This window comes from Astatotilapia calliptera, chromosome 1 (assembly GCF_964374335.1).
Source record: "Astatotilapia calliptera chromosome 1, fAstCal68.1, whole genome shotgun sequence".
Taxonomy (NCBI): domain Eukaryota; kingdom Metazoa; phylum Chordata; class Actinopteri; order Cichliformes; family Cichlidae; genus Astatotilapia; species Astatotilapia calliptera.
Genome location: NC_137422.1, coordinates 28,175,330 through 28,195,153, shown reverse-complemented (window position 1 = coordinate 28,195,153; position 19,824 = coordinate 28,175,330). Strand labels below are relative to the sequence as shown.

At 38.9% G+C, this 19,824-nt stretch overlaps 2 protein-coding genes across 5 annotated transcripts; both read right to left on the bottom strand.

Moving 5' to 3' along the window:
• On the bottom strand, nt 1-3,465 carry LOC145426195 (uncharacterized). 2 transcript variants are annotated; one of them, XM_080299753.1, is made up of 5 exons: nt 3,327-3,465; nt 3,161-3,231; nt 2,949-3,069; nt 2,603-2,751; nt 1-223 (listed from the first exon to the last, which is right to left on the bottom strand). In XM_080299753.1, the coding sequence occupies exons 1-5, from the start codon at nt 3,338-3,340 to the stop codon at nt 147-149; spliced, it is 432 nt and encodes a 143-aa protein (XP_080155879.1). In that variant the 5' UTR covers nt 3,341-3,465; the 3' UTR covers nt 1-146. The 2 variants fall into 2 exon arrangements, with proteins under 2 accessions (XP_080155879.1, XP_080155874.1); XM_080299748.1 differs by lacking the exon at nt 1-223 and adding an exon at nt 1,035-1,797.
• Nucleotides 3,466-9,859: 6,394 nt separating this feature from the next.
• Nucleotides 9,860-17,655, bottom strand: LOC113024522 (uncharacterized). 3 transcript variants are annotated; one of them, XM_026171685.2, is made up of 10 exons: nt 17,504-17,655; nt 17,349-17,416; nt 17,104-17,233; nt 14,387-14,535; nt 14,139-14,281; nt 13,892-14,054; nt 13,051-13,144; nt 12,860-12,947; nt 12,149-12,222; nt 9,860-12,055 (listed from the first exon to the last, which is right to left on the bottom strand). In XM_026171685.2, the coding sequence occupies exons 1-10, from the start codon at nt 17,545-17,547 to the stop codon at nt 11,242-11,244; spliced, it is 1,767 nt and encodes a 588-aa protein (XP_026027470.1). In that variant the 5' UTR covers nt 17,548-17,655; the 3' UTR covers nt 9,860-11,241. The 3 variants fall into 3 exon arrangements, with proteins under 3 accessions (XP_026027470.1, XP_026027489.1, XP_026027479.1); XM_026171704.2 differs by having other exon boundaries at nt 12,869-12,947; XM_026171694.2 differs by having other exon boundaries at nt 17,113-17,233.
• Nucleotides 17,656-19,824: the final 2,169 nt, after the last annotated feature.

Here is a 19,824-nt window from a genome sequence, read left to right as displayed (position 1 = left end):
TGAGTGTGACACACGTTGATATTCCTTTAGTATTAGGTGAGTATGGATATCACAAGTGCTTAAACAACATAAAGAAAGTACGTTGAAGCATGGCGAGGTGGCAGGCAGGCAGGTGCATGAGAGGCAGAATGATGTGCCAACCACAGCTATATAATCGGGGAACAGAGAGCCCAGGAGTTCTCAGATGGCACTGATGAGCCTTTCCCCGCAGGGGTCATCAAACCTGTCAGTAGACATTGCAGAGAAAAGGATGGTTGGATTGTATTATGGGTGTGGATAACTCAACCTGGAGAACTAGACTGGGCTTAAGAGGCTTTGAGCGATAATGGTGAACTATGATGTAAATTTTTCACATCAACAAGAAACCCATCGTTGACATTTAATATTCTTCTTTTGGCTGCCTCCTGAATGGCTCATCTGCCTCCATCTCCTGCTGTTGCATGAATACTCCTCTCATACTAGTGAGTCTTCTTCACATCATCCACACTTTTCGTCTCCATATTACATTCTTTGTCCAATATATCCCTCCTTTCACTATCGCTCCCCTACACATGCATAAACCATCTCAGCCTTGCTGCTAAAATTTTGTTGTCTCCAAAACCCTTATATCAAATAAGTATTTTTTATTGGCATACTTTATGTATAAAATAATAAGGGTGTGATATCTTGCTGTATCTTGTAACATATACAGCATAAAAAGTGACCAGAAGATGTGTTGTAAGCTTCCACTCAAAATTTAAATAGGTGGAAAATGTTGAGAAAGAAAGTGTTGCAATGTGGCATAATCATGCTAGGCTGTGGTTGCGCCTGTAAAAAAATGAAAAAAAGTTTTAGTTATTTTCTCCTTTTTTCATATATTATATTATCTGTTGTTACACTGTGAATGTGTTCCATTAATGTTTTTAAAGTGTAGACTGAAAAATATGAAAAAAGGTCCCACAAATTTAGGAGGGGAATTGAAAGAAGTTCAGTTTTGGTTTGTGATTTGTCCGGTGCTGAAATATATATAAAGAATACACACTACCAGTCAGAAGTTGGGACATACCTTTTCATGTATTTATTTTTATTTTTTTTTCTACATTGTAGATACATACTGAAGACATCAGAGATATGAAAAAAGATATATGGAATTATGCAGCAAAGAAAAAAAAACTTTAAATATGTTTTATATTTTAGATTCCTCAATGTAGCCACCTTTTACTCTGTTGGCAGTGCTGCAAACCCTTGGCCTTCTCTCAACGAGCTTCATGATGTAGTCACCTGAAATGGTTTTCACTCTACAGGTGTGGCTTTAGGGTTCATTTGTGGAATTTCTTGCCTTCTTAATAGGGTTGGGAACATCAGTTGTGTTGTGCAACAGTTAATGGTTAACTATTGGATACATTTGAAAGGTCATAAAAAAATCAATCTGTTAAGAAAGTGTTAGGAAATTGTTGGGAGAGGGGAAAGGATTTTAAAAATAGTTTTGGGTGGGTTGGGGATGATAGAGCTGGAGCATTTAAAGTATATGACAAAGAATTTAGTCAGACATTATTGTTGCCTTTAAGGCCTACATGGACATGGAAATACATTAAGGTAAATAGATCATTATATATTAAGAATATTAAGAAGAGGAAATTTACAACAGATATTTGTCAAGAATTTTATAATAGATTGGAGAACAAGTACAGTGACTATTTACAGTCACCACAGCAGTCATTTCATTGTTTATAAATCCCTCCATGTTTGACGTCCACATGACTTCAGAATTCCCTTCAGATTTATTGACTGATTTGATTGTTGGAGTTTTTGGTTTTACTGTACAGAAACAGAAACAAGAGCATTAAAGTGAATGTTTGTTCGCCCGGTCTTTCTGGCAGATGCAGAGTTATGGGCTGTAATTTAAAAGGTCCTCACATACAAGGTCTTAAATAATCAGGCCTGATCTTATCTTAATGACCTTGTAGCACCATATCACCCTATTAGAGCACTTCGCTCTCGCTCTGCAGGCCTACTTGTTGTTCCTAGAGTATTTAAAAGTAGAATGGGAGGGAGAGCCTTCAGTTTTCAGGCCCCTCTTCTGTGGAACCAGCTTCCAGTTTGGATTCGGGAGACAGACACTATCTCTACTTTTAAGATTAGGCTTAAAACGTTCCTTTTTGCTAAAGCATATAGTTAGGGCTGGACCAGGTGACCCTGAATCCTCCCTTAGTTATGCTGCAATAGACGTAGGCTGCCGGGGGATTCCCATGATGCATTGAGTTTTTCCTTTCCAGTCACCTTTCTCACTCACTATGTGTTAATAGACCTCTCTGCATTGAATCATATCCGTTATTAACCTCCGTTTCTCTTCCACAGCATGTCTTTTATCCTGTCTTCCTTCTCTCACCCCAACCGGTCGCAGCAGATGGCCGCCCCTCCCTGAGCCTGGTTCTGCCGGAGGTTTCTTCCTGTTAAAAGGGAGTTTTTCCTTCCCACTGTCGCCAAAGTACTTGCTCATAGGGGGTCATATGATTGTTGGGTTTTTCTCTGTATCTATGAAGCGCCTTGAGGCGACTTTTGTTGTGATTTGGCGCTATATAAATAAAATTGAATTGAATTGAATTAAAAGAAGTCAACATACTGCTCTCTGTGACACTGAAAACTTTTGACTCCATGACGTTGCCATCTTTCCAGATAGTTGCTGTGTGAGTTTCTCCAAGCACGAGTATCAGTCGAAAGGAGCAACAACATTGTCCAGTGCCACACTGTTGTAAAAAGCAATTCTTCTTACTGTGGGAAATAATAATACAAAATGTTTAAAACAAATGATATTTATGACATCTTATGCTGATTAAGCTAATCTTACATTTTTATGTACAGCATTTTCACCCAATGCCTCCATCCCACATTTTTATTTCCTCTAGCTTACAAAAGCCAGTGTTATAATAAGACTAAAAAAAACCCCAAAAAAACCATCTCAGTCATACCCGTCTACACTCTGGAGAGTCAAACTGTACTCAGTGCAGTTTTGTAGCTCCAGCTGACACAACATCAGCTCGTCAAAGTCGTTGGTACAGTCAAGACTGGAGTTAGTTGTCTGAATATTTCCTGCACGAAACATAAATTATAAATTGTGGCTCATTAAGAATTCACACATAGAATAATCCATTACAGCATTTGTTCACTGTAATGTACATACTAGAGAGAACTGCTGCAGTCGCGATGTGTGCTAAAAGAAGCAAGATAACAGAGATCCTGGTGCAGACTCGTCTGGAAAAGAAAAGGGGAAACGCAAAAGGAGATCTTTTCTTTCAACAAACATGGCGGATTCAGTAAGAAAGACAACTCCAAGTTAATCAGTTTACCTATTTGAATCCATTATGAAACAACTGAGTGCATTTTTTTCTGCTATGGAAAACACTCAGCTACGGTCTATATCCTGGGAATGCGAACGCTGCTTACGCCCTAGTGATGGGTCGTTCGCGAACGAAATGGCTCTTAGAGCCGACTCTTTGACGTGAACGACGCGAGCCGGCTCCTTATCGCGAGCCGTCACGTGTTTTTTTTTTTTCTTTCTCTCAGCCTCTCTCTCGCACTTTTTTTCCGCTTCACTCTGCACGCGAGCCTTGTGCTTTACACTGGGCAGAGGGGGGAGGGGCGGTAGTTACACTCAGTAGCACAGGAACAGAGCCAGAGAGAGAGAAAGAGAGGCAGGGACAACAACATTAGAAAGGTATAGTAATCATCCACAACTATTTTCGGTTGCAGATGATAAAGGATTGAGAAAGTTTATTCATGCAGGTCCATATGACAGAGAATATGCATGTTCTTTTAGTTTTCATATTATAATTTATATTTAATTGTGTTGTGGTTTGCAGTGTTTTGTGTTCTTTTCACTTTAAATTTGTGAAAGGAAAAAGCTGAAAATGTAAATAGTTAAAACTTGAAATGTGAATAGTTGATTTTTGTATTAGATGATTTATTTATTACATTTTATGTGGAGTGAATAAATCAGAATCAGAATCAGAATCAGAATCAGAATACTTTATTGATCCCTGGGGGAAATTATTTTTTGTTACAGTGCTCCATTTTAAACCAACATTAAGACAAGACAGACAATACGCTAACTAAGAATAGTACAATATATACATATATATACATACATACATACATACATACATACATCACTTATAAATAAATATTTGGAAAGAAACATGTGTAGTTGTAGCAGCAAACAGTGTGTTAAGTGGATGCGTTGTACAGGGAGATGGCCACAGGCAGGAAAGATTTCCTGTGTCGTTCAGTGGTGCTTTTCGGTAATCTCAGTCTCTCACTGAACGAGCTCCTGTGACTGACCAACATGTCATGGAGTGGGTGGGAGGTGTTATCCAACATTGTCTTTATCTTGGACAGCATCCGCCTCTCCGACACCACCTTGAGGGAGTCCAGCTCCATCCCCACAACATTGCTGGCCTTACGGATCAGTTTATTAAGTCTGTTGGCATCTGCGACCCTCAGCCTGCTCCCCCAGCATGCAACAGCATAGAGGATCGCACTGGCCACCACAGACTCATAGAAAATCCTCAGCATTTTCTGGCAGATGTTGAAGGACCTCAGTCGCCTCAAAAAATAGAGACGACTCTGGCCCTTCCTGTAAAGTGCTGTGGTGTTTTTAGCCCAGTCCAGTTTATTGTCAATGTGTACTCCAAGGTATTTATAGTCCTCCACAATGTCAACACTGACCCCCTGAATTGAAACAGGGGTCAAGTGTTTCCTGGTCTTCCTGAAGTCCACGATCAGTTCCTTGGTCTTTGCCACGTTGAGCTGCAGATGATTCTGCTCACACCACGTGACAAAGGAGTCGACCACAGCCCGGTACTCTGTCTCATCATCCCTGCTGATGCATCCAACCACCGCAGAGTCATCAGAAAACTTCTGAAGATGGCAGGTCTCTGTGCAGTGGCTGAAGTCTGTGGTGTAGAGGGTGAAGAGGAAGGGGGAGAGGACAGTCCCCTGTGGTGCCCCTGTGTTGCTGATCACCTTGTCAGACACACACTGTGGGAGACGTACATATTGTGGTCTTCCTGTCAGGTAATCAACAATCCAGGACACCAGAGAAGCATCCACCTGCATCGCTGCTAACTTATCACCCAGGAGGGTCGGCCTGATGGTGTTGAAAGCACTGGAAAAGTCAAAAAACATGACCCTCACAGTGCTCGCCGGCTGGTCCAGATGGGTGTAGACACGATTGAGCAGGTAGATGATGGCGTCCTCTGTTCCGAGACGAGGCTGATAAGCGAACTGAAGGGGATCCAGATGTGGTCTTACTATGGGTCGCAGCTGGTCCAGGATGAGCCTTTCCAGGGTCTTCATGATGTGGGAGGTCAGTGCCACGGGCCTGTAATCCTGGGGGCCACTGGGACGAGGCGTCTTTGGTACAGGGACGAGGCATGATGTCTTCCACATCACCGGGACCCTCTGCAGACTCAGCATAAACAGTTTATGAAAGACTCCACACAGCTGGGGGGCACAGGCCTTGAGGACAAGGGGACTCACTCAAAAGTATATTTACGGTGGCCCCTAGAGACAAAGCACATACAAACTTCAAATCACGTACGAACTCTGAAGCATGTACAAACTCCAAAACACGTAAAAACACGTACAAACTCCAAAACACGTAAAAACTCCAAAACATGTAAAAACACGTACAAACTCCGAAGCACGTAAAAACTCAGAAGCATATAAAAACTCAGAAGCACATAAAAACTCAAAACACGTACAAAAGAACAACAGAAGTGCTCCAGGATGCTGGGCGCAGTGTTGAGCCTTTGTTATCTTGTGGCTACACAAGCCAGCAAGTACCAATGACCGGATTTGGTGTGTGGTAATAACAGGTAAATGAACTTTTTTAAAAATTATTTGAATATATATATGAGTGCCTGTGTATAAATACACAAACAATACACACATGCTTTCAATTGTGTAATTTAAGTGATCTAGTAGCTCTGCTTTGGAAGTTCAGTTCATGCTAGAAATGTGTTTTGGAGTTTGTACGTGTTTTGTCTCTAGGGGCCACCGCATATATTTATATATAAACATATATAAATAAAACCACTTGTTTTTACGTTAGTAATTCCTTTTGTGCATAATTTTATATTATTGTTAATAATAAATTAATTAAAGCAACAAAACAACCTGAAGAGCCGGTTCGGAGCCGAAAGAGCCGGCTCTTTTTAGTGAGCCGAACCGAAAGAGCCGGATCTCTAAAAAGAGCCGGAAATCCCATCACTATTACGCCCAAGTCTCACAGTCTTCCTGTTATGGGAGCAATAGAAGGATATATTGCGCCACATTAGGGGAAGTCAGTCCTACTCACATTTCTTAAGGAAGACAGAACCGTGCGCATAAAGCCCACAACAGTAGTCGAGGGGGAGTTGACTCAAAAAAGCTACTGAAATCCCAGTGTTTGTGTAGAGTGAGAAATTGGGTATGCATTATCTGACACAGCCGTATTAAATACTCTTAATAAAATCTATTTTATACTTCAACAAAGGTATTATCACCTTTGTTGGTAACGTATTACCAACATTGACATTTACATTGACATGTAAATGTTTAGAAAGAAACCCATCATTGACATTTAATATTCTTCTCTTGGGTGCCTCCTGAAGGGGGCACAATGGCTCTCCTGCTGTCACTTGAATACTCTTTGCTTACACTGGCCTTCTGCATGTCCTTATTTACTGCATCTTGTGATTTTCTTTGTTGTCTCTCACTTTTCGTCTCCATATTACACATTCTTTGTCCAATATATCCCTCCTCTCACTATCGCTCCCCTACACATGCCTAAACCATCTCAGCCTTGCTGCTCAAATTTTGTCCCCAAAACACTTATATCCAGTGAGTAGTTTTTTTATTGGCATACTTTATGCATAAAATAATAAGGCCGTGATATCTTGTTGTATCTTGCAGCAGAGATATACAGCATACACAGCATAAAAAGTGACGAGAAGACGTGTTGTAAACTTCCACTCACAATTTAGATAGTTGGTAAATGTTGAGAAAGGAAGTGTTGCAAGAGTTGTAGATCTTGTTCATGTGGCATAATCATGCTAGGCTGTGGTTGCTGCTGTACAAAAAAATGAAAAAAAGATTCAGTTATTTTCTCCCCTTTTCATATATTATATTATCTGTTGTTACACTGTGAATGTGTTACTGTTTTTGAAGTGTAGTCTGAAAAATATATTAAAAAAAAAGGTCCCACAAAGTCAGGAGGGGAATTTAAAGGAGCTCAGTTTTGGTTTGTGATTTGTTCTGTTGGTTTTCTTTCACACACATACAATCAGTAAAACTTTACTGATATAACTGTTACTGTATTGCAGCACAAAACGGCTGACATGTAACTCAACTGCATTAAGGTTGATGTTATTTTCCTGCTATGCCCAACGGCCAGAAAGAAAAACCAACATTGGTTAAATACTTACTTACATACTTGACGATGACGTTGGTTGGGTGGGTTGATGTACAGTCATATATGTACAGGGTTGTACAGTAGGGGGCTGGGAACGCAGCCTTGCGGGGATCCGGTGCTGTAATATATATAAAGAATATACACTACCAGTCAGAAGTTTGGACACACGTTCTCATTTGATGGTTTTTTTTTTTTTTTACTTTCTACATTGTAGATACATACATACATAAAACCTTTTACTTTGTTGGCAGTGCTGCAAACCCTTGGCCTTCTCTCAGTGAGATTCATGATGTAGTCACCTGAAATGATTTTCGCTCTACAGGTGTGGCTTGTCATTGGTTGAATTTCTTGCCTTTTAATGGGGTTGAGGCCATCAGTTGTGCTATGCAGAAGTCAGGTTGGTAACACAGCTGACAGCCCTATTTGACAACTGTTAGGATTCATATTATGACAAGAACCAACCAGCTAAGTAAGACAAATGACAGTTCATCATTATTTGAAGAACTGGAGGTCAGTCAGTCCAGAAAACTGCTAACACTTTGAATGTGTCCCCAAGTGCAGTTGCAAAACCAACAAATGGCAATATTGGCTCACATGAGGACCGCCCCAGGAAAGGAAGAGTCACCAGCCTCAGAAATCATTCCCAACATTAACAGATTACTAGGGACTACTAAAGATTACTAGCGACTACTAAGAAAAACAACAAGCAGAAGAGATTGGTTTGAGCCAAGAAACCAAGGAATGGATATTAGACTAATGGAAATCTGTGCTTTGGTCTGATGAATCCACCCGCCTTGCCTTCGCATGACACAGAAAAGGTGAAGCCAGGTCTCTACATGCATGGTTTCCACTGTGAAGCATGCAGGTGAGTGCATTTTCCTCTGTGCTGTGTGAGGCTGGAGGTTGACCTGTTCTGAACAACTATTGGCAATCAGCTCATCAGCAAATATACAATGATTAATTTAAAAAGACAATGGAATAAATAATGTATTTAGAATGATAGTTATTCCATTGTAAATATCTAACATCCCTCCTAAAGTTTGAAAAATCCTAAAAAGTGTAATCTGGATTTTCTATGACATCAATGCTCAAAATTTCACTTGGCAATCTAGAATAATATAAATATTTTTCATTGTAAAAAGTTAATTATGAAATCAAAATTGACTCTAGTTCAAAGTCCTTATGTGCTCTTGATTTGAATTTCTCATCACACTAAGTCATTGACTCCTGTTTATTCTTTATTAAGAGCCTTCTACAGCCATCAAACTCTGCATATACTCAACACTATGATGTAAAAAAAATAGATATCTTTTTATAAACGTATTACAATGAAGTCAGTGTTCAAAGTGTAATACTGTAATACTGATCTTGCCCCCGGCCCGCCTCAATTTTTTGTTCTTGTGCCGGTGCCTCTAAGGCGATACTGAGTTTCGCCAGTAGGTGGCAGTAGCGACTCAAACAAATGAGTGACTGGCAAATCCCTTACAAAAGTAACGCAGGCCAGTTTTGGTAATGGAAGCCTTCAGTAACACCTAACTGCTGTTTTGCTGTGTTTCAGAGCAATAAACCTCAATTTGCACCTGGATGAACCTTGTCTTCCTTCAGCATGTAACAGTAACATAAAGTTATTCTGGCTTGTGATCAATTTGTAAGTGATTTATGAGTCAGTTATGAAACTAGTTAACCCCTACTAAATCTACTATTATATGCTATTGTTTATTATTAGTACATTTTCTACATATTACGCCATACCAATAGGAAAAACTCTGGGCCAGACACAAACAATCAATTAAATAAATGAAACAATGAATATCTAATGCGTGTTTGCATGCTCACCCACTGCAGGTGAGTCTGTTTTGGTCATGTGATTTCATGCAAATTCACAGTGCAGAGGCGACAGTGTCTGCTCATGCTGAGAACACAATATGGAGGCGGACCCTGATAGACATCCAGCCTCCAAGCAACACTGAAGGAAGCCAACATTAAACATCTGAATTAAACAACGTGAACAGAAAAGAGCTACATTATCAGGAGTATTGACTAAGTACTGAAAAGTTTATAATAAATGCAGCACTATTTGTATGACTCAGTGTAGCTGTAAATGTATTGTGTTTATCATTACTATATGCACATTAGTCAAGCTTTCAGATATGTGACCCCCTCCATTGTCATTAACAGGATTACATTCTTCTTTGTGGGTTTTGTTTTTGCTATCGGTTTTGTGCTCTCATTTATTAACGACTTTAATTTGAAGTACCAATCTCTAAAATGGGTCACCGCATTGGGATCCAAGTTACAAATGATACGCAATGATGCTTGAAGAATTTAATATTAAATTGTTTGTGCAGACTGTACAAAGTACAGCATACTGTAGATCATTGAAAGTCTTCAGTAATGTCTATTTGAAGCAAACACATCTCAGAGTAATTCACTTTGAACATTTTTTTAACTCGGGAAAAGCAAAGAGATTAAAGCTCACTTGTTTTAGCATTCATGACAAATTTAACATATTTTGGTCTTATCAGTATTTATACATTCCAGTAATACATTTCAAATGTCCATCCATCCATTCGCTTCCGCTTATCCTTTTCAGGGTCACGGGGGGTGCTGGAGCCTATCTCAACTCTCATAGGGCTACACCCTGGACAGGTCGCCAGTCTGGCACACAGAGACAGACATCCATTCGCACTCACATTCACACCTATGGGCAATTTCGAGTTTCCAATTAACGTAACCCACTAACTGCATGTCTTTGGCCTGTGGGAGGAAGAACCCACGCAAACATGGGGAGAACATGCAAACTCCACACAGAAAGACCCTGGCCTGATGGTGGAATTAAACTCAGGACCTTTTTACTGTGCGGCAACAATGCGAACCACTGTGCTGCCTCATTTCAAATGTGTTATTTACAATTAAGTGAAAACAAAACAAAAGAAAATAACTTGAATTTTGGATATAAAAACAACATGACAAATAAAACTTTTTTCCTAAACATTTGTTGAAAACAAACACTTAATAAATTACGGTTATAATTATAGCCATATAATATCTGAAAATTCTTCAGCAATGTTTCTTTGAAACAAACAGAGCCCAGGGTAATTCACTTTGATTGAAAAGCATTCTAATGGCAACATGTACATCACTTATACCCTAAATATCACAGTTTGTTTTTATTTGAGATCGTACACCATAACTGAAAGCCCATTTCAAACCTACACAACCTTCTACGTAACTGACTTGCACTTCCCGAGAAAAATAACCACTGTTCAGTCGACACGTACCACAACGACCTGAATGGTGTGGAAGGCTGTGGTGTAGGGATAAATGGAGTTTCTAGTTCCAGCGTCATGTATGAAGTAGATTTATCGCAAAAGTCAAAATAGACCTTAAGATTTACCCTCTGGTGAATGCATTCAGAAACTTGCCCAAGGATATATTGGCATGCAGACTGAAGTAACCTTACATTAGTAGATGACCTGCTCTACCTCCTGTGCTCACCCCTCAAATCCACCGGTCAAGTTAAATTCAGTCAGACCTTTAAGGGTCGGGTCTCCCTTGTAAAAGAGATCTTTGGTCTCAATGGGACTAAACTGGTGAAATCAAAGTTAAATAAATAAAATAATGTTTGTTATGAGTACATTTTAAATATGCTGAACCTAAGTGTTCTCACAGTGCAAATCTTTGACTTACTATATAGAATAATTTCCAAATGACAGCAGGATCATATTCTATAAGAAACAGTTATCATGAGATCATTTTCATGCATCCATGTATTAGAAAGAGCTAAAACTGAAGTTATGGTCACAACACTACACACTTTGATAGCCACTCTCTGTGATTATTGGTACAGAGCAGTTAGTAGATTTAAAACAGGTGGGTACTTGGAGTTCAGAGACACGCTGCCCATCCTGAACTGGAACAACTGGGCTTAAGATGCTTTCAGGGCTGTTTCTAAGTGACTCCTCCTCCGACTTGTCCAAATGTTCCTTATGCTCAGTATTTCTGTGCTCTAAAAGCGAAGCATCAGGCTGCCTCACCAAACTTGGAATTTCCTGATAGTCGTCATCCACTGCAAGAAAACTGTGTGACCCTATGGGCACACATATGGGGACCTCTTGATAGGACATGTCTGTTGATAGAAGAGGTGAAACCACTGATGGTGAAATACCACTTAGTTGTGCAGGAACTTGACAAGCTGGTATCTGGTGATCCGGACATCTCTCCATTCCACTGTTACTGGGATGGTAAATAGAGTCACAAAGCATTTCAGCCGTCCCCTGGGTGTTTAAGTTGTCTGTCATAGTCTGATGTAAACAGCCAGGAAGAAGGAAGTGATAGGTTTTATTTTCAAATGCAGATACTCCAGAACTCGTTTCAGAGAATAATTCACTTCCTTGTGTATTGTTTGACTGTGTCGGGAGACTGGTGCTCACTGGTAATATTGGGCAAATATTTGGGAATATTTTACAGAGCTCATTCTTAGCAGCTTTAGCAATAGAAGATTCTCCATTCACAGCAACGGGGCTTTCAGTATTTGTATAACTTAGATCAGAGGAACCCGTGCTGACCCCACTGCTTTGCTGAAGGCTTCCACAGCTTGTGTCTGTCAATGACACCTTCGACCTGAATACAAAGAAACAATTACTGAAACTGCCAGATATAAATCCTCAAGGAAATGTCTTGTAATGGTGATGCATCAATGCAGTCAATACTAACCCCAGTTCACTGTCATCTGGAATAAGGGTCTCAACATGTATGGGGATGGTAATGATGGGTTCAAGTTTCAAGACCTAAGCAAAATGAATGAACAGTCTTAAACATTTCAGTTGAAGGAGGAAAATCTTTTGGAACTTTAGTATGTTTCTCAAAGTGCCTTTTGTATTCCTTAAGATATCATTTCTGGTTGACTTAGTTTGCCCTGTTTTTGGGACAATAGGATTTAGTGACTGATTTTACCGTAGAAAAAACCTGTTAAAAAATGCAGAGCTGGATTCTGATTTCAGCACAATTTCTGTTAAATCATAGCGTTTGTGAAGGCCATTTGACTCCAGGGCTGATTATGCCATGAACAATGAAAAATTAAATATAGTGTCACTTAAGACAGGCCACAAATTCAAGTTCAGCTGTAGTCCCTGCAGATCAGCTGATTTTTAGTGCCAGTCTTCATCAGCTGATGGCTAAGCAGATACATTTCTATTCTAATCGCCAAATGTTGTCCACTAGATGCATTAGATTTTCTTTTGACTATAACAGTCCTGATAAAGCTGCTATTTATAGACCAAATGTAAATCCAATTATGGCAAATGATGAAAAAGTGATGCAATATAATAATTTAATGAAAATCACCAACAGATTTTAAATTGTTAATAATTATTAATAATAAAGTAAATGAATGCAACCATTGAAGTTAGAAGTTTTTGACCTCACCTGTCTCACCTTCTGCTCACTTGGATTAATATTAAGAAAAGAGGGATTTGTAGTTTTCGGAACTGCATCGTAATAGATTTTTCTCAACCTAAAAGGAAATGTAGGAAAAAAATGATGACCCCATTCAAATATTTAGGGGAAATATGCACTGACCGAGGCACAAGAAAAACTTGTTGATCTACATGACTCACTTTGCATAACAGCCATATTTAGCAACGCTGAGGATGACTGCAGCAATGCTGAGGGTGATAATGATAACCAACATCAGGTTGTGGCGGGAAGGACCTGTGAAATAACATGTATGAAACAAGTTTAATAATTGCAATCTTGCACAGATGTTATACAGCAGAGAGATATAGTAGGATAAAGTGCATAGCATATGCTTATATGTCTGCTAACAGACTTGTATTTTGTGTTAGATGTGTTGTGTTGATGACACTGTGTGTCACTACTTAATGCTATATAATTCCTAAACAGTTTCTTCATATTGCCTCAAAAGGATAGTTTTTAGTTATTTTTTTATACCAATGAGTGTCCCATTGCATTTTTTTTTTACTCTATGCAGCCTCCAAAATGTAAGTTACAAAGATAAAATATACATTTTTTAAAAAGTCTTCATACTCTATCTTATGCTATACACGGTATGAATGTTCAGATCGATACTACTTAAAACAGGACATAGCATCATAATTTATTGATTTATTGTTGCTTTGTTGTTCAGGAGATTAAAAAAGAGAAATTAAAACTGTACATATTATACATACAAACTTTTTATCTCTTTGCTTTTGAGATTTCCACAGATCCTTTATATTCGAATACACTTCTAAATTCACTTTTAATGTTACAATCTAAGCTGCTCATCTCCACTTTTCTCTGGAGACAACAGCTTACATGATAGTTAGTTTGAGAGTTAATATTAAAACTCATATTATTTTTCAGCTGAATGTGTAATAGAAATATAATTAGGGCCTCTTAACACAGTTAAGAAATACAGAATTTACTGTTTTACAACTGAATAAAGACAATTCTTACCAGTTTCAAATTCCCACTCTTTGCTACTGTCACTGAACTTGCCACTCAGACTTAAGAAGCTTTTCACGCTGACCACATATGCTGAACTGGGAGCCAGGTCTTGACCTTTTATTACATAGTAATTTAGTTCATCAACTGTGGCTGGTTTGAAAGGTCCAGATGTCTAGTATGGAGGAACAAAAATGAGTTTGACAGTTGTCCATGTTTACATCTCCAGAACAAATAGTTACTGTGGCATTGTTCCTACCTTTTCTGTTTCTCCTTTTTTATAGTAAGTCACCACAGCAGTCATTTCATTGTTTAAAAATCCCTTCATGTTTGACGTCCACTTGACTTCAAAATTCCCTTCAGATTTATTGACTGATTTGATTGTTGGAGTTTTTGGTTTTACTGTACAGAAACAAAAGAGCATTAAAGTGAATATTTGTTCACCTCCAGAGAGTCTTTCTGGCAGATGCAGAGTTATGGGAAATAATTTGAAAGAAGCCAACGTACTGCTCTCCATGACATTGATAGCTTTTGACTCCATGATGTTGCCATCTTTCCAGACTTTTGCTGTGAGAGCTTCTCCTAACACACGCATCAGTTTGAAGGAGCAACAACACTTTCCAATGCCACACTGTTGTACAGCGCAGTTCTCCTCACTGGGGAGCAAAGGATAATATGCAAAACACCAGAGGTGTGGACTCGAGTCACATGACTTGGACTCGAGTCAGACTCGAGTCATTAATTTTATGACTTTAGACTTGACTTGAAAAAATGTTCTAAGACTTGTGACTTGACTTGGACTTTTACACCAATGACTTGGGACTTGAATTGGACTTGAACCGGTTTACTTGAAAAGACTTGATATTTTACCCCAAATATAAAATTTAACATGCATATTATATAGAGATTGAAAATGTGACGTCATTCACGGGTAGAACCGCAAAGGATTCTGGGAACTCGTGGCAAGCGGTACTAGCGCACGCAGGCTTTCAATTGAAATCAGTCACACAGCAATAAAAAGAAACACAAAAATGTCAAGAAGCTGTTGTATTATTAACTGCAATAGCCGGTCGCATGACAGCCACGGGAAGCCGACGGGTAAAGAGATCGTTTTTATCGGATTACGTCGTTGAAGAGAAATTGTTCGAGCCATGTTTCCAAAGTAACAAAGACGCGACGGATGGCCTGGATTGCAGCCATTCAAAGATCAAATATAACGTCCCAGAACCCTCCAGCTCACAGGTTAGTCTGCTCCAAGCGAAGGTCAGTCTGCTGTTGTAGTTAATGCGTCATTTTTCTTAACATAATTGGTGATATAGGTTACAAGCAAGTCTGGCGCTGAACAGAAATTGTGGCGCTATGCTCCTTTGTTTATTGTGCATAAATAGTGAATTGTCCTGACACAATATTGCGTTTCGCTTCTGTTATTATGGTACATTGACAAAAACATATACTTTTATTCACAGGATAAAACAGGTTTTTTGTATCACTAATTGCCCAGTACGATTACAGCATACAATATTATTGTCACTGCTACATTTCTGTGATGCTACCAGAAATTATTTCCACTGCTAATTAATTACCGTTGAGCTCAAAGGTCCTATTAATAAACGGTTAAGGAATGTGTATTTATGACGACGATTTGTGAGACTGGTAAACTTATGATACGTACGATGGTCTTTCGTTCTACACGGTGCATTTCAAGGTCCTGTACCCATCCGTCGGTAAACTGTACCTGGGCTTGTTGCAGTGACCTGAAGTTACTAAACTTCATGAGTGTGTGCACTCACTCCAAGAACCGTATGATTATAAATATGCATATAAATATGCTAAGATGAGATAGCTGACTTCATCTAACTAGCAAATGTTTTCCAGGCTACGTTGGTGATGCAGTTTTTTTTAATGTGTATGATATTTTTGTCATGCGATTTTAAAGCCGGTCCTACAACCGCATCCAAGAATAACATGCAGCTTATCTCAGAACTGTCGGTGAAAATTATTCTTGGAGCTAAGTTTAATTGAGCTGCATTTTAAAGAGGTGCAATTTCACAATTTGTGTATATTTTCTAAGTTCACTATTTTGTCATGTGTTGAGAAAAACACAGATTTTAAAATTACATGGTCTAATATTTACATTTAGCATAACTGCAACATTATTTTTTCGTTTTTTTTTTTTAAAGACTCGAAAGGACTTGAAATTCAAAGTTTCAGACTTGTGACTTGACTCGGACTTTTACACCAGTGACTTGAGACTCGACTCTGACTTGCCTGACATTACTTGAGACTTGACTTGAGACTTGAGGATAAAGACTTGAGACTTACTTGAGACTTGCAAAACAATGACTTGGTCCCACCTCTGCAAAACACTTTAAACATTCATATGCCACAGCATATTTACACTGTCAGCCACAGCATTGAAACCACAGACAGATGAAGAAAGTAACAAGTAATGACTACACATTAAATGCAGTGTTAATGATTAACCTTGGATTCCAGTTACACCCAACCAATCATCTTTGGATCATGCTAACCTCCTGCTACAACAACGCCACATTTTTATCCTTTGTACACATGTCCCACATACTGAGGCAGTGTTACTCTAGTTTACTAAAGTCATTGTTTAAACAGCACAAAAATTATGGAATAAAATTAACAGTGCTCATCTATTGACATATTCCCCTGAATCCCAAAGAAGATTAACAGACAGAAAAGCAGCTGAAATTTGTCAACTGTTTAACACTTATTGATTAAAAAAACAGCCTAAAGAAACAAAAACAAATTTGGGAAAACTGTACATATTGTAAAAGTACAATATGTTTGTTCTTCACAAGAATGTACCAACCATTTAACTGCCATAGCTTATTATTTTAGTTTTTTGCTGTTTTTTTTTTTTTTTTTAAGTTTGATATAACTCTGTGCACATTCATTTTACCTCTCAGCACCAGTAATACCGAGTTTGCTGGGATTTCCACTGAGAACTTCCACACAACAAGAACTGTCTAGAAAGTGAATGAGGAACACAACGAAGAGCAAAAATCCAAACATCCCAATCTAACTGAGAATCCACTCAGTGTGCCAATGCAAGTCCGGTCCACATACAGCCGACCCAGGAACCCCCACACAGGGCAGATACCCTCAGAAGCAGCACCCAGTCAAAGTAAGCCTGTTGGTTTTAATGCCATGGCTGATCGGTGTAATACTAAAATCATCGATTAAAAACACACCGGGCATACTTGTCTTGGACTTGGAGAGTCATGCTGTACTCAGTGCAGTTTTGCAGCTCCAGCTCACACTGCATCACCTGGTCAAAGTCGTACGTACATTCAAGGTTGAAGCCAATTGTCGGATTCTTTCCTGAACGAAACATATTATACAAGTACGAAAATTATGAGTGCTCACACAGGGCTCACACAGACTATCTAATTACAGTATTAATATTATTATTATTATTTTACTGTAAGCTACATACCAGGAAGTACGGCCGCAGTTATGTATCCAAAAAGAAGCACGGTATAAGAGATCCAGTTGCAAACTTGTCTGGAAGAAAAAACGAAAATAAGATATTTTCTTTTAACAAACCTGACGGATTCGTGAAGAAAGTCAAATTTACGTTATCCAGGTTACCTGTTTGAATCCATTACGAGACAATTTAGTTCGCGTATTTTCATAGAAAGCGGTCTGCTCGGCTCCAGCCTAAATCCATTCGCACAGTGTGTCTCACAGTCTTTCTCATGTGAAAGCTGTTGCAGAATGCACCACTCATTTAGGGGAAGTCAGACTCACTGACTTTTCTTTGGAAGGACAGAACCGTGCGTATAAAAACGGGGGAGGGGGGAGTAGACTTACTGTAAAACACTGTAAAATCCCAGTTTGGCAGTAGAGTGGGAATATGGAAAGTTATGGAATAAAAACGATGGAATCATTTAAATTAAGCAAAATTTTCCTCTTTCTTTTTCCCGTGCACATTATCGACAGGAACTAACATTACCAATTATATTTTGTTGGGTCTCTAAAGTTCACTGGCTGTCCTCAGCTGTTTTATATTACATTTATGCTAAAAGTCTCTGACCGCTTGTGTGTCATACTGTCATAGACCTGCGTTAGGCTACGTATAGTAAACGGAACCTGAACATGAAATTATACAGCTTTCATGGAAACATTTTAAGCCTACTATTGCACATAATAAATAATGCCTTGATTCTAGAATTGCGATATGCCATTCTTGCACAAAGGTCGTTTTTATTATATGGAGAACATGAGAGGAAAAAATAAACCATGTATAAATAATTTGGAAAAAAGTTATGATAAACACAGTATGATTATTTGTGACAAGCTAGACAATAAACAAGACAACAAACACAAATGATTCTATTCTATTCTTAAGGATATTTCTAATTGGCAAATTACTGCTGCAGTTTTGCAGTTTGATTTAAAAAAATACAGTTCACATTTTCAGCATTTTTTGCACAGTCAATAGCCATGACGTGACATAAATTTATATATAGACTTATTTTAGGTTCAAAACATAACACACAATTACAAGAAACCTTAGACCCATACCAGGCACATTTTAATGAATGTATACCCATGTATAGTGTAGCACTAATTTTCATTCACTGATGATGTAAAAGGGGAGGAACATGTTTTAGTCACATTGACAGGAGGTTTATATGTCCCCTTTCATCTTCTTCCACAAAGTGGAATGTATATAAAGCAAGTTGTGGTGTTTAACATGAATGTATTCTCAGAGGAATTTCCTTGTTGGAAGTCAAACTGCCATTGTTCGGGTGCAGGAGTCAAACCTGAGTTGTGTTGGATGTATTTTGGTTATATAAATGTATTGAGGGTTACACTTTACTTTACTTTAAGTTTTTCCTCTGTATGTGTTTCAGGGTAATTTTCGGATCTCTGCCAACTTAGAACACCTGGGCAGTGTGCTCCCTGACTTCAAATATATTACTGGCACTCCACACTCATGTATCCACGCCCAAGACTGAGCCTACTGGTTTCTATACTGTGTTTTGTTTAACTGCCAAAACAGTGATCCTCACTTTTTGTCATGGCCTTATGAGCCAGGATGTTTCCTTGAACTGTCTGAAGTTCACTGAAAACAGGAAGTCAGCATGGAAAACAATGGGAAAAACATGTGTGCTTTTGTATGTATGTGCAAAGATAATTTCATCACGTATTTGAAGTATATGGAAATTAATTTGTGATATTATCAAATAAATAAAAAGATACATAATTTAAATACAAGTGTAAGTATTTCATATGAGACATAGAGACATAAAATGTACATGTTTAAAACTTGTTGTGTGAGAAGTAAACTGTTTGCTTTTGTGTGCAGTAAACTGAATCCAACCTTTTGAAGGCAAACCATTTCTCACTCACCATCGATAATTCCACAGTTTTCCCTTCTCCTCAGGTTAAGAGCCTTGGTGTCATCCTAGACAGTTCACTTTCCTATAAATCTCACATCAATAATCTCACCTGTTCTGCCTACTTCCATCTACGCAACATTAACAGATTACTTCCTTCTCTTTCCACCCAGTCTCCATTCTTGTCCACAGTCTTGTTACCTCCCGTATTGACTACTGCAATTCTCTTTTGCATGGTCTCCCCCAAAAATCCCTCCATAAGCTTCAACTGGTTCAGAACTCTGCTGCTCTCATTATCACCAGAACCCCCTCCTACCAGCACATCACCCCCGTTCTTCAGGAACTTCACTGGCTCCCTGTGAAATTCCGGATAATATTCAAACTTCTTCTGCTCACCTTCAAGGCCATTCATAACCTCGCTCCTCCTTACCTTTCTGACCTGTTAACCACTACCTGTTCACTTCGATCTTCTTCTTCTATCCAGCTTACTGTACCTTCCTTCCGCCTCACCACCATGGGAAGCAGAGCTGTCAGCTGCTCTGCTCCCAGGCTGTGGAACTCTCTGCC

What these genes read in the sequence shown, in the direction of transcription:
- LOC145426195 (XM_080299748.1), bottom strand. An exon ending in GACTGCAGCAGTTCTCTCTA is followed by an intron (nt 3,070 to 3,160) that starts GTATGTACATTA and finishes TGTTTCGTGCAG; the next exon opens with GAAATATTCAGACAACTAAC. An exon ending in TTTCAGTGTCACAGAGAGCA is followed by an intron (nt 1,798 to 2,602) that starts GTATGTTGACTT and finishes GTTTCTGTACAG; the next exon opens with TAAAACCAAAAACTCCAACA.
- LOC113024522 (XM_026171685.2), bottom strand. Translation starts at nt 17,547, where the DNA reads ATGAAAATACGCGAACTAAATTGTCTCGTAATGGATTCAAACAG. An exon ending in GTCCAAGACAAGTATGCCCG is followed by an intron (nt 14,536 to 17,103) that starts GTGTGTTTTTAA and finishes TTTGCTCCCCAG; the next exon opens with TGAGGAGAACTGCGCTGTAC. An exon ending in AGAGTGGGAATTTGAAACTG is followed by an intron (nt 13,145 to 13,891) that starts GTAAGAATTGTC and finishes GTTATTTCACAG; the next exon opens with GTCCTTCCCGCCACAACCTG.